General features: G+C 43.2%; 1 protein-coding gene across 2 annotated transcripts in view; it reads right to left on the minus strand.

Annotated features, from left to right (window-relative positions):
- Positions 1 to 14,559, minus strand: part of SCAP (SREBF chaperone) — a 66,256-nt gene that overhangs the window by 17,495 nt on the left and 34,202 nt on the right. For both annotated transcript variants that reach the window (XM_009284442.2, XM_009284434.2), the window contains exons 4-8: positions 12,630 to 12,787; positions 8,267 to 8,487; positions 6,547 to 6,652; positions 5,427 to 5,599; positions 4,595 to 4,721 (exon numbers count right to left, since the gene is read on the minus strand). In XM_009284442.2, coding sequence (XP_009282717.1) covers positions 4,595 to 4,721; positions 5,427 to 5,599; positions 6,547 to 6,652; positions 8,267 to 8,487; positions 12,630 to 12,787 — 785 coding nt within the window. The remainder of the gene's footprint in view (positions 1 to 4,594; positions 4,722 to 5,426; positions 5,600 to 6,546; positions 6,653 to 8,266; positions 8,488 to 12,629; positions 12,788 to 14,559) is intronic.

The raw sequence follows: 14,559 nt of genomic DNA on the forward strand, positions 1-14,559 counted from the left end.
GCAGCAAACACGCATCCTAGAGTCAAGGCCAGGAAAGACTATCCAGTGCTCTCAGCCAAATCCCTTCTTGTACAATATTACTCTATGATGAGGTAAGGGTTCTGTATTTCATCTGCTTTGGACAGATACTAACATTTCTGCAAAGCTGCATGATTTTCTGGGAAATGGCCCCTGTAGACCACCGCTAAATTAGTCTTAATGCTTCCCAGGGTTGGGACAGTGCGCCTCGAAGAGTCTCTACAGCATCTAGTACAAAGAGATGCAAATCAAAAAGATGGACTTTGAACAACAGTGCAATACAGTCAGTAATAATTAGTCAGCGAGGGTGCATTACAGCAAGAGGGTATGGAGCATGTCCCACCATCAACAGTGAAAATCCTGATAAATCACAACTAAGCGTTACATTAAACAAAACTTTCAAAAAAAAATTCTCAAGCGAAGAGCATGGGCAGTGCCTGGTTCAGATACCCAGTGGGCAAAAGATTCCACACCTTGCAGCTGCTGTAAGCAATCCAGTCTCGGGCAGCGAAGGAGACACATGAAGGGACTTCTCTGTTGGAAGGAGATAAATTAACGTGCGTGGAGCTCTGTTCTCCAGTACACCAGGTAGCTCAGAAGCCACAACACTGAGAACAACGTGCAATGTACATATGCTTCATACATAAATAAACTAAATCCTGCCAGGGATAGTTTCTACCCTAGAGTCAAGAAAACACTCTGAAATGGATTTGTCCTTCAGAATATATGCACACAGAAGAGTAAGACTACCCAAGGTCACCACCGTGACTTTATTCAACTCTTCATCTCACCCCTAAATTTTTTTCTCTCTTTTGAACTACTTGCAGTCCAGATCAGAGAGAAAAAGCTGTTCCATGCCAGAACATGGTAGATAGTAAATCTCTTAATTTCCCTCCAGCTAAACTTAAGTAAAATACTAAAGCTTTCATTGTGAAGGGTAATGGATTTGTGCTGTGCTGGTATGTACGGATCCAAAAGGAGAATGTGCATGCGTGCACGCACACACACCCCTTGGCAAATCACTAACAGCCAAGACAGGTAAACAACAGAGTTTCAGAAGAACAACTCCTATTTCTGCCATTGCCTGCCATAACCCCCAAGGACCATCCTCCCAAATGCTGTTTTCGATTGCCTATGGCCATCTGACATGGGCTTCAACAACATTTGCATGCATATAGCTGTCAGCAGCCTGTACCTCACAAGCTCAGCTGGGGAAAAACACCCGTCTGGAACCACTGCTAACTCAGCTAATGCATTCCAGTTGATTCCTTGAGCAAATGGCAAGCTGAAACAGCAAGAGCGCTCCACTGAAAGCAAGATTACACAAACCAAAAAAACAAACTCCACACACCCTTCTCCAGGTATCCTAACAAAATTTTAGCTCTAACAATTGTGCAACACACTGGTCCATTCACCTCCTGTCCAAAACCTGTGCAGGAAGTGCATTTCCTTAGCAAAAAAAATACAAAATATATATAAGCTTCTCATGGGCAACTTCCTGTTAATGTCAAATAATCCAAAATCTAGAAAGTACAACTTAGTTCTGCCTTTATCTAAAGCGTTTTCACTTCATAACCTGCGTCACTTCTCCGAGCAGTACTTTACGACAGGAGACAGATGTGAGAAAAGCTCTTCGTAATTTTTAGGGATGGAAATTGCTAAATAAAGAGAATGCAACAAACATGAGGGAGAGCTCTGCTGCCCGGCACAGCGCAGCACCGTCCTGCAGAGCATGTTATCTGCAAGGGTACGCTCTTGCAGAGTCCTTGCAGAATCCTGTCCTTATGTGCAGTCCTGCAAGATACGCAGGGGTCTGGCACCATTTCCAGATAAGCTGCAGTAAGCCTTCAGAAGGCAGTCCAAATATGGAAAAGAAAACCCATAATTCTCTCATCAACTATGTCCTACTTAAACAGTAGCTTCTACTCCAGGAGATAATTAACTAATAGTCCCAGGTTATGAGTTTCAATAGTCCTCGAAGAGTCTTGCAGTTTTCATGTTAAATGACCAGCAGTTTAAAAGCAGTGAGACATTAGGCTTTCTTGAAGAGTAATGTGACTCTGTGCAGGACAAATGCAAGCTGTTCATGCTCTGCAACTCCAAAACCTAAGTTCATTTGTCCCCGCTCAGAGTGAGGCAGATGGCAAGAGATCCTCGTTATGTTTTCTGCCATACAGTGCCAAGCACTGAGAAAGAGCTTACAAAAGGAAGTGGAAGAGCAAGGGGAGATGCTGTATCGTGTCCATCTACTGAAACATTTACACTTCACTTACTGCTTTTATGCCAGAAGGTGCTGCATCATAGCGTGATCCAGCATCCCAGAGAGTCAACAGAAACACTACTGTTAACTCATAAAGAAAACAGATTTTCTCCGACTTCATATATACTTGTGAACAGAGACAACCTCTGGTTTATCCAAAACGTTTGGAAGATTTAAGAATTTACCACATCAGCCTCTCTGATCTAAAACGCAACTGTTCACATTTGAGCTAGTTGGTTTAGGCCTTTTTTTATAGGCAACAAGGAGTAGTAGTTCACCATTTCAGATTGTGATCCCTCTAACCTAGCTGAGGTGCCAACTTATGGGTTGGTGGCTTGTGCTCTGGACTCATCTAGAGACTCTCCCAGTCCACCAGCGCACAGGAATCCCGCTTCCAGTGAACTCCAGACATTCTCCTCAACTTCACTGTTTATTCTTTCTTAAATCCTGCATAGATCATGTCACCTATTTCCACTTAGTTTTCTTTTCTGTAAAATAAGACTAATGCCTACCTCACCTATAATAATTTTATTTCATTATAAAAGTTGATTGATAATGACTAAGGTCCTGTTTATATATCATATCTGTAGCAAGCAAACACCGATCTCTAAGCAACAGGCTTTATTTTAATACCTTACAAAAAACAGTGATGGAAAAAGGCTTATCATAAATACAAGTACCATTAAAAACAAACACAGCCACATCTGGAAGGCTCTGCTGTAAACAAAACGGATAAAAAAGGCTGAAAGCCAGATCAAAGTTTAACCAGACTCTGCACCCTAAGCTGGCCAAATCCTAGCATGTTGCCACTGGTATATGGTACACCTTGAACACTCTGTCCCCAGTGGGGAATCAGGTAACTAGAGGGAAAGCGCTCTGGCAGACACTGGGGAATCAGGAAAAGGTCACTCACCACAAGTAAAAAAAACCTCAATGTCATCAGACCCCATCACCACAGAATCCAAGGGTCTTCCATCTGATTAGACATCATTTATGAACTATTGGAAGAATTAAGTTTCAGCCCCAAAGGAAACCGTCCATGCAATCATTTTAAGGCAAAGAAATTTTGCTGGAAAACTATTTTTAGAAATAAGGACTGAATTAACTCTTTCTATCCTGTAGGAGGAATAACTAGTTTAGCCCTTCTATGTGACAACAGTAAGGGTGATAGTATACAAAGGCCTTGGTCATTGCGCTAACCAAAACTGTTCCCTTGGATTCCCCCCATGTATCTGCATCCAAATATTGCCTTTTTTCCTGCATTAAAATTATAAACACCCAGTGGATACTATCTGTTTTATTTGTACAGCTCACAGAACAATATGGTCTTGATCCATAATTAAGGTTCCTAGGCACCACCGCAGTAAAACCAGAAACAACAAATATTTCACTTTCTGAAGGCAATTATTCATAGCTTTTTTAGGCTTCTAGGAGAGGGATTCCTCCATCTAGGTCTGGCTCCTGGTAAACTATCACCAGCATTGAGGAGTCTCCCTCATGGGTCAGACTTTTCATTGCTCCTGCGGTGTACAGCTGCGAGGAGGAGATGGGAAGAAAAATGATGGATATTTCCTTAACAACTTAGGAAAGGGATCTGAAAATCAAAAGGAAGATTCTGAACTGAACTTAGTTAATGAGAAATGAACAGTGTGTAGAACTCGGGTAGGTGAGGTGCCAGTTAGAGCTTTCTCAGGGGTTTTCAGCTTGACACAAATATAACGTGTGGTAGTAACCACATCAAAAGTCCCAAACGCCAACTCTAACATGCACAGGAACCCCAGTTAAAAGAAGAGCTGACAACTATCAGCGATGGGTGCAAAGTCACTCAGGTAGTCTCCCAGGCACAAATACCGCAGGTCAGTTCTGCCACCTTTAAGGATTTTTTCTGAGTAAAATGTAGTCAACCTCCGTCAGCCAGAGAAAAGGTAACAAGCCCTTCTGGATGCTACGACAAGTCACTGCAGGAGGAAGGTATGTGAGAGCCTACTTAGCTGCCAGGAAATCAAGTTATGAATAAGATGTTGTCCCAACAATTCCTTCTGCTTTAGGCAGAAAGAGCCCACTGCTAAGCAATAAGGCATCTCCAGGAAGACTGGGATCCAGTCAGGTCTATTTGCTGGCCAGCACAGAAACACATGGCCCTTCAGCCCAGGAGAGCATCTGATGATAATTCTGCACAGCAGTGTGTAAAATAATATCACATAAGCTTATCTGAAAAATACTAGATCTTAAAGATTAAGCATTTAACAGCTGTTTTCAAATGATTTCACCTCCATCTACCCTTCTTTAGGAAGAGGTTGGGTGCTGGAAACATACCCTCCATTAAGAGTAGGTGTCAAACCAAACAGCGTGCACAGCCCAACGGACATGAGCAGAGAGCTGAGCACCGTCACGACCGCTGCCAGTGCCAGACCCCATTTCGATTTCACCATGTCAATCTTCCCTGAAAAACAGAATGCAAAGTCTCGGTTACCAAGCAAAAGAAAATGACATATTAATAAAAAATCAAGAAGGGATCCTCATCCTGACTTATTTCGGCAGGTAGCTTAATACCCTGCAACCCAGCAGTAATGGTAGTTTAGTCTCAATGTCCAAAATGCAGCTCCCAGCTTCCAGACCCTCCCAGTAGCGAGAGGTACTGTAACAAGGGTGGGGCAGAGGATAATGCATGGCTTGCAGCTCAGACTAGTTCCAGTAGAGCACTGTTGAGGCATGAAAAAAGGAACTTAAATGTGGCTAGTAAGGTCCAAAACAACCAGCTCAGAACACGTATTTGATCTGTCTGACAATGAACTAGTCTCTCTAAACTGGAAAAAATGTCATCACTATGGCATTTAAAGCTGCCTAAGACAGAAAACACCTCAGAAGATATCACAAGGAATAACACCACACTGGCTAAGAGGGACAAATTAGCAGAAATCAGATAAACAGGACTACTAATTCTCTACATGACAGTCAGGCTAAAATTTCAACACCACCTTTCCTGCTGAAACAGGAAGGAACTGCAGTGGTATGGACAAGAGCTCTCTTATATGTAGCCAGGGAAAGGGCACCGCACCACTGAACCCTTACATAAATTTAGCTAGCAGGTGTATAGGTGGCTTATTAGCTTGCTCTCCCCTCAAGGCTCTCCACCCCACAAACCTACGTGTGGAGAAGTAGATGTAAGCGAAGAGTATAATGTAGGTGGTGACGAGGGGTATCAGCTCAGCAATGCCAATCTCTTCCTTGAAGTGGACGTGAACAACATTCTCCTCTCGCAGCGTGCAGTTAGGGCTGGGATGCAGCAGCTTGAGGCGAGAGCGGAGGCTGCTGAGGAACCTGAGATGAAAAGCAAGCAGGAGGATGTCACTTACACTGTACCCAACAACCAGCACACAATTCCAAGGAGGAGCTCAGTGGGTATAGCTCGAGTATGAAGAAGCTCCATAGATTCACACAGACTTACAAAGCACAGTTCCCTCTAGGCCTGACTCCTAAGTCTGTTCCTCTGCAGCCCAAACTACATTTGTCACATCTGTACTGTGGCAATCTCACAGACCTTGATTTCTATGAAGATTCAAAGATAGCTGTGAAGACTCAGCAAATCTATTTAAAGCAAGGGCTCATCATCCGAAATCTTGGCCCTGGGGAACAGAACATGCCATAGTCTCAAACATCCCCTGAATTTTACATAAGTATGGCTGATGAAAGGTGCTCCATGACAGTCCTTGAGGCTGAAGGGTTCTTGCATGGGTGGCAGCAGAGCAAGTTTCGATTGCTGTGCTGCCAATTCTGTCCTAGGCATTCCTTGGGGAATTCTGTGCAGCACTGAGCAGAGTGTTCAGTCCTCAGATCCGCTCAATCCAAGCCAGCTTTGCCAACACTGCCAAAGGGGTTTCACAGTTGGTACCAGTTGAATTAGTGCTTACTGGAAAGCAAACCACACTATGCACCAGGAACTGGGTCAAAACAGACCTACTGGGCCTTGGCTGTAACAATGATGGCTCTGTGTGCAGATGAAGCCATCATCAGAGGAACTCCCATTGGCAGCTTTGCATAAACTGTGAACTGATAGCATTTTATTTCCTTAAAACACAGCAAGTTTTCTCCCAAAAACAGCACCCTGTTTTTCTATAGCATGTTCAGAAGACCCTAAAATACTCTAAAACAAGAAAATGGAGATTAAAGAAAAACATAACAATAATCAAAGTAGAGAAAACAGCAAGCTTGCCAAGAATTGAACAAGGGATCCCTAACACAGAAGTAGCACAGCTAAAGCTCCTTACCTGGAATCATATCGCTGGAGACCCAGCGTGACAGTGTATGATACCACTCGCTTCCTATTGTAGAGGTTCACCCCGCTGTACTTCCCAGGGAGTCCAAACAACAGATCTGCAAAAACACAGCATGAACGAAGCATTAGGATAACAACAAAATAAAAAAGATGGGATACAAGAGGTATTCGTTGTGAAAAATGCTGAGTGAGAACTACTGTTCTTATAGGAAGCACTTTCTCAGTGCTCTGGTGAGACCGTACCAATGTGGATGAATACCTGTTGCAGGGGAGTAAAGAAGATGGAACGTCTCTTCTCAGTGGTGCCCAGCGACAGGACAAGAGGCAACGGGCACAAATTAAAACGTGGGAAATTCCCTTTAAACACAAGAAAAATCTTCCTTCCTGTGGGCAAGTTGTCTGTCCTCATCTTCTTCTTCCTGAACGGGCAGTCTGTAGCAGACAAGGTCTGCCCTCTAATCCCAACCCATAAGCTCTCAACTATCTCATCACTCGTTCTTAAGCAAAGCTCCACGCGTTCCTGCTGCTCGCTCACACAAAGGACAACTCCTCGCCCTCCCAGCCTGTCCTTCCTGAAGAGCCTGCGTCTACCCACAGCAGCACTCCAGTACTGCGAGCTACCCCACGTCATCTCTGTGAGCTGGATGAGGTTGTAGCCCTCCAACTGCACACACCTCTACCTCCTCCTGTTTGCTCCCCATGCTGTGTGTGTTAGTGTACAGGCACGTCAAGTGGGCACCCAATTTGTCCTTCAACAGAGGAGACAGACATTATCTTTAAGGGTGCAGCCAAAGGAACCCTTGGACACTTGTTTTTGTGCATGTCGGTGTGTGATTTGAACCAGAGGTTCCAGGAAGACTTTGCACTGCAAAGGACTATTTAACGTCTCTTCTGTTAATCTTGTGTGCTAAAACGCAGACTTAAAAAAATTATGCATCATGATGAACACTACCACTGTTCTCAGGAATTCCCAGGATATTGCGGACCTCTATCTTGTTTGTGAATGAGCACTCAAAGAGAGGCTCCATGTGCTCCAAACCACAGCGTGCACACACTCTGGATGCTCAAAAAATAACCTTTAAACCAAACTCACTTTAGGGTTACAAAACCCCTATTCAGACATGTCATACTGTAGGCTTCCTGACACCTACAAAGTTCCTTTAAAACCAAAGGAACAGCACTTCCTCTGGCCTTATGGAACCACTAAACAATATGATCCCAGATGTGGTGAGACTTATTTTTTTAATTAAGAGAGAAAAATACTTTTATGATATCCAGTGTCAACTCGGGGTATATGCAAGCAACTATCAGTTAATGCACAGGAGGGAGCAGGATGAACGTTCATTTATCCGTGACAATGAGACAGTCTGAGTATGACAGACAATAGCGTGAGGGGAAAAAGACAGGCTAGAGCATATGTAGAGTACGAGGAACAAAAAGACTTGGACAAGTTACCTGCTATTTTTACACCTACAGAAAGGAGTCTGACTGAGTGGAATTACTTACTTTCTACAAATACAGAACTGAATTCAAATACAGATATAAAATGAGAGATGACATATATTTGGTAGTTTCATTCCAGATGCTGTGAGTAACAAAACGTCACCCAATTTGGTAATATTGGCAATCTAGATGTTGGAGATACCAAGGACAAAACAGCGATGCAAGCTGTAGGCATTTCTCACAGCTTCTTTGGCATTTCAGCCTCTTACCTTTGAGAGTAGCTGATGTTTGTAATGTCTTTGGTTCATGCTGGTGGATGGTTTTGATGATATCTGGGTCAGCATTGAATCGCTCTCGGTCGTTCTGCCAGAAGTTCCCTGGAGACAGTAACAGACAGCCGTGTTCGGGGAGCAGATTCCGCAGCTTCTTGAGGCCAGGCAGAAGATCTGTTACCTGAAGGCAAACTTCCTCCAAGCTTTTGACACCAGAACTGAAACACAAACAAAGGTTAGACACTGCCGTGTACGTTGCAGCTCTCACAGACAAAAGGCAAAGCTGCCAAGATGAACACCCCAAGGACCTGCATCACCGTGTTACTGCTCTTGTTCTTCGTAACTAAGGATCAAGAGCCTCGGGCCATAGACCAGGATCTCACTGTAACAGGTGTACAGGCTCCAGAACCCCGTTATCATTTCTCTGCATACTGTCTGGCCACACAGCTTTCGCTCTTCACCCATCCCAGGTGCCACAATTTTCAGTTCCACATTTAAGATACTTCCAGTCTAGAGAGACACTGTCACCCTGGAATTCTTTTTCAAAGACCTTAAACTCCTCTGCATACTTCTTTCCACATATGCAATGGGACATTTTACAGAAATTTTTATTAGCCTTCCTGAGGTGGCTAAAGTGTACAGAGTGCTCTAAAATGTACAAAGGATTCAATATCTGCAACTGTGCAAAATGTTTTCAGAATTCCTCTGCATTGTATGGAAAAGAAAATGCCTTACAGGTTCAGAAATTAATAGAGGTGTCACTGGTATGAAATGGAACTTGTGTTTGTTCCCGAACTTCATTTTAACACAATTACATAATCCTTATCAACCAGTAATTCAAACAAGACTCAACTTGGGCTTACAACAGGATCCGACTGTGAAGGTTTAGTGACAAAACCTGTCAGCACGCTGTTTGGCTAGACAAGGGAGAGCTGCTGGTCCAAAAGAGAACACTTCCCTCAACATGATATGGGATTTGCATCCCACCTCAACTGGTGGGATTTGCACAGGAAGGGTATATTTAAGAAAGGCTAACTTAAGATACAAGAGACTAGTCTTCCCTGGCTCCGGTCTCGCAGATTACAGAGAAAGTGGCTCCAGAAGACAAATCAGTAAGGGTCTATTGTAAAATGCCTTCTCTAGAGGAGTTTAAATGACTACAAAGAGAAAACATGGAAACCAACTAATGACGATTTGAGTTACGTCTTTGTGAACACTCCCTCCAGAATCTATATTCTGTCACTGTATGGAAAGCGACCTAGAAAAGCCACAGCTATCAAAAGATAATACTAGAAAAGATGCTTGAAAATACTGTGTTTATAGGAACAGAAGCTTTCTGAAAGATAATGTAAAGGAACTCATGCAGTGATGCCTCTGATAATAGCTCCAGGAAGAGTAAGACAACTATTGTTTTGTATTGCAGCTTTAGCTAACTCTGTAACGTAACAGTGATAACAGTTTATACTGCAGATAAGCCTATGTACGTTCTTATTTGTGAAGCAAACGCACACAGCCCATGTCCCTACCAGTATGTTTGCATGCAGAGAGCAATACCAAAAAACATGAACTGCAGCAAACTACAAATTTCAGGTCACTCTGACTTTTTACAAATGGTGACTGCTCAAAGTTTCAGTGATCTTACAGCTGATGAAAATATAATCACCTCGTGTTTCTTATCCAGTTGTCAATAATCGTCAGCTCCTTCTGTACCACTTTAGTATAAAATAATGCTTTTTTCATATTAAGAAAATCAGCTGCACTTAACTTTGATACTGACAAAAGCAACCGACAACAAGGAAATACATAATGACTTCTGAGGTAATTTCAGAATTTATCTCAAAGCTAGATGTTTCCTGAAATATCTGAGTCCGTCACCAAAATGGGAGCCCTTATCCCAAGGTTCAGGTCTAAGTGCCTAAACCAACTACCTAGCCTTTTCCTTCTGGTGGCTATGTAGGTTTAATTTTGCTTCTATGCTGCATCACTGTTCATCAAGGGCAACGCCAAGGAGAGATAATGAGAAGACAACACACATACTAGGAGCAAGTTGTTTCTAACTTGTAATTGGTAACTATATACCCATTATTATCTAAAGTTATACATATAGAATCATAGAATCATTTAGGATGGAAAAGACCCTTAAGAACATTAAGTCCAACTGTTAACCCAGCACTGCCAAGTCCACCACTAAACCATGTCCCTAAGCACCACGTCTACACGTCTTTTAAATACCTCCAGGGATGGGGACTCCACCACTTCCCGCTTGTTACTTGGGAGAAGAGACCGACCCCCACCTCGCTACAACCTCCTTTCAGGTGGTTGTAGAGAGCGATGAGGTCTCCCCTCAGCCTCCTTTTCTCCAGGCTAAACAAACCCCAGTTCCTCAGCCGCTCCTCACAAGACTTGTGCTCTAGACCCCTCACCAGCTTCGGTGCCCTAGGAGGAGAAGATGAACTGAAAACACAGAAAGAATGTCAGTGCTGAGGCTTTGTGAGTCAGTAGGAAAGAGCAACATATTTAACAGCATAAATGGCATTTCTAAAAAATTATCACAGAGAGAGCAGACAGCTAGCTTGCAAGGAATGGTTTAAAGAAAAGGACAAATCACCAGGTAGAGTAGTAAAGTGGACACTCTCAAAATGAAGCAACGAAGGATGCTGTCAAGGAAGTATGAACAAGCAGTAAATCTTCCCTACCCGTGTGAGTCAGAGGACAAAGAATGAAGAAAGCTCCTGGCTGAAAAGCTAGGAGATGTTCAAAGACTCTAATCTCACCATTTTTCACCACACCTGGCCTGTTCTCATCATCATTATTCTCACTGAACATAGACAGACAAGTAGGGAAGCCTTTCTGTCCTTAGACAGTAAACCCAGCCAAGAAGTTGAGCACAAATAAAAACTTAGAACTCGAAGGAAAACTTATTTAAAAAAAAAAAGAGAGGCAAGTTAAGGTGTATAAAATGTATTCTTGGTTTACAAAGAGAGAATATGCCAAACTAATCCAAGTGGTCTTTTTCTTTAAAATGCCTGACTTCTTGGACAGGGGAAGCACAGCAGATCTTATCTACTTGGGCCCCAGTGAAGCTTTTGATGCAGCACCACACAGAAAATGCTTTAGTTCACAGGGAAGACAGAAGTTAGCACAAAAAATGTGATGCAGTAAAGAACTAGGTTAACAGGAAAATGGTCATGGGGCTGCTGAAAGGGGAACCACTGGTATTGAGGAAAACAAAGTGGAATTTCTTACAGACTGTTCAGAGAACCAGGATTATTATATACCTTTATTAATAACCTTGGAATAAGATATAGGGACATCTGCCAATGACACAAAATAAAGAAACACCATTAATACCGAAAAGGGACAGAATACCTGAAATGGATGATGTGAGGGCTGGAATAAATTTAATCCCCTTTCTATTAACAGCACAAAGTGCAAGACCATGCACTTGGGGACTAAAAAGAGTTTCTGCTATAAGGTGGGAGCTCGTCAGCTGGAAATGACAGAGAGGGACATGGGGAAGTTAATCAATCACTTCATAATGTGTAAAATTGATGCGACTGGCCATGAAAAAGGGACCTGCAATCTCACTATATTTCAGGAAAGGCATTTCTGTGGAAAATAACGCACAAATAAGACTTCTCTAAGAATACTGTATACAGTTCTATCTCCCACGTTCAGGAATGATACGCTAACAACAACAGTGCCAAGAGGAGCAACCAGGATGACAAACCGAATACAGAGCCGTCTTACCAGAGTAAGCCAAGAGTGTTTCATGTGTTTAGCTTAATAAACAAGGATTTGGGGTGGGGAGCATGAGTTCTCCCTGTAAATATCTGGAAGCAGAGGAAAGCTATTTTTGTACAAAGACTATGTCAGGACAAAAAGAGGCAGGTTTAAACTGGTCCTAAATAGAGCCAAAGTGGAAAGTCAGGAGAAGGTTCCTGACCATGTGAAATTCTAGAAGAGCTTCACAATAGGCATGGTGGGGTCAAATGAACTTGCTTTAATACAAAGCTTGCATGCTTATGAAGGGATTATATGACGCTGCTATCTGCTGTAACAGGTATAACCTTGGAGGATCCTTCCAGTCCCCTCTGCCTAAGACTCTGACTGGAAGGTTCCTGACAATTATCAGTGACTAGAGGACAGGCAAGTTCTCTAGCACAAAAGCTAAACTGCTCTATGCACAGGATGGATATCATGTCACTTGTTAGCAGTGATCTCTCATTTTCTTTTAATTTTGAGAATCTTACAAATTCAAAGCTAATAATCAGACTTACGAAGCAGTGATTTAGAAGATGGGTGTGTACAACAGCGGGCCAATCTGCCTTCTACACAAACTTTAATGAACAGTAATTACCTGTCTCTCAGGGCATGGTTTCTAATCTCCTCCACTAGCTGGAAGACGCGGGACAGTGGTGAACGAAATACATCAACAGCAAGGAAGCTCTTCTGCCACGGGGAGACGGTAGCTTTCACAAAGATCTGCTGAATGTAGGCCACAGGAGCACCAACATACTGTGGGGAAAACCAGAGGGGGAATGAAAACACACGGTGAGTGGGAAGCTGTTTAGCAGAATTAGACCACAGCTTGGCAACCTTTCAGGAAGGAGTTCGCCAGACTATATTTTCCTTTCCCAAATTAGAGGTGAAACATGACAGTACTAACCTAGCGAGAACAAAAAGAGTCTGTTTCTCAAAGAGGCAAAATGCCACTGACTATTTTGGCATCAGTCTGTTGCACTTCTTTGTGAGGCAGAGGCTCCCAGCTCCTGCTGAATTTGGTACTGGAATGAAAGGCAGGAGCAGGGACTCACTGCCTCTCACAGATGCCTCTCACAACGCTGTGGTTCCCCCAACCTGTGCTGATTCTGCTGTGTGTCATTTAAATCTTCCTGGTCTCTGTGCCCAGGCTGCTGACCCTGCTCTGGGGACTGCAGCGCTGACAGGCCGTGGCAGCCAGAACTTTTGTGCTCTATTAGCTGAACTAGGCAACAAAGCAGAAGGGAAGATCTAATCAGCCAGCAGCAGCCCGAGTTAACAGCATAGTGCAAAAAGCTCTCAGTGGCACCAGGGAGTGCAGAAGGCGGCAAATGATTTCGATCACAGTGAAAAGAGCACACATGGAGAGAGTAGAGAGCTGGAGGCATCAAAAGCATTAATCCAACAGGGAACTTCTACTTAAGAGAGACCCTGGAATGTAAAAGAACAATGGAGGTTACAAAGGATGACTTTAGAATTGTTTCCTGATTTCCTGGACCAGGCTATCAGCCTTCTTGGAAAGCATCAGGGTTCCGGTTTGTTCATGCAAAAAAAAAGTTAATTCCTTACCCTTAACATAAGGATGTAAGTCTAGTTTACCTGCATGATACATAGCAGGCAATTAAAAAAAAACCCGAAACAAAACCAAAACCCACCTTTAGATTATACCCAATTCACCAGGTTCTTCGAGCATCCCTACACTCCCTAGACCACACTGTAGTAGCGAGCTCCACAGACAGTCTTTGGCTGTCTAAATTCAAATTCAAATAAAAAACTCTTGATGGTGAGCTTAAGAAAAAAAGCCTGTCTTGGAGGTGAAGCCTAGACTACCTGCATCATCAGAAAAAGCCCTGCTAGATGCAGTATTTTAAAGCCAAAGGAGAGAAAATTGCAAGTGCTGAGGAGCTGGACAGTCTGTCTTCCACCTCCAGGCCAGACAGACATTTCCATTCTGACAGCTAGTTAGTTATCTTCAAAGGATAAGCTGGTTCATAGCCAGAATCCAAATGCCTTCAGAGGGAGGTTGACAACACCAAAACCACTGTTGCATTTACTGGTAGCATCTCCACCGACAGCTACAGCAGTAAAGGCTGACTAAATCCTATTCTCACCCTTCAGAGGAGGCCAAGGGCAGGTATGTGAAGCGGTGTGTGTCAGCAGGAGGCTTGTCCTGCTGCTCTAGGGAAACTGCATGCCTTCGTAAGACATTAGGAAATTGGGGCCTGTTATGCCAGAACCCATCATTAAACTTATTTAAAACCTAATAATGTTTTAAAAAGTGTACTACTTGCCTTAGATAAAGTTATCCTTGAAAAATGGGCTCTTAAACAGCACTTCAAAGGTTTTAAGTCTTGCAAATGCCTAGCACCTGTTTTTCTGATAGAATAATCATAGAATCATAGAATCATTAAGGTTGGAAAAGACCTCCAAGATCATCGAGTCCAACCGTCGACCCAACACCACCGTGCCCACTAAACCATGTCCCTAAGTGCCGCATCTACTCGTCTTTTAAATACTTCCAGGGATGG

This window comes from Aptenodytes forsteri, unplaced genomic scaffold, assembly GCF_000699145.1.
Source record: "Aptenodytes forsteri isolate BGI_AS27 unplaced genomic scaffold, ASM69914v1 Scaffold428, whole genome shotgun sequence".
Classification (NCBI taxonomy): domain Eukaryota; kingdom Metazoa; phylum Chordata; class Aves; order Sphenisciformes; family Spheniscidae; genus Aptenodytes; species Aptenodytes forsteri.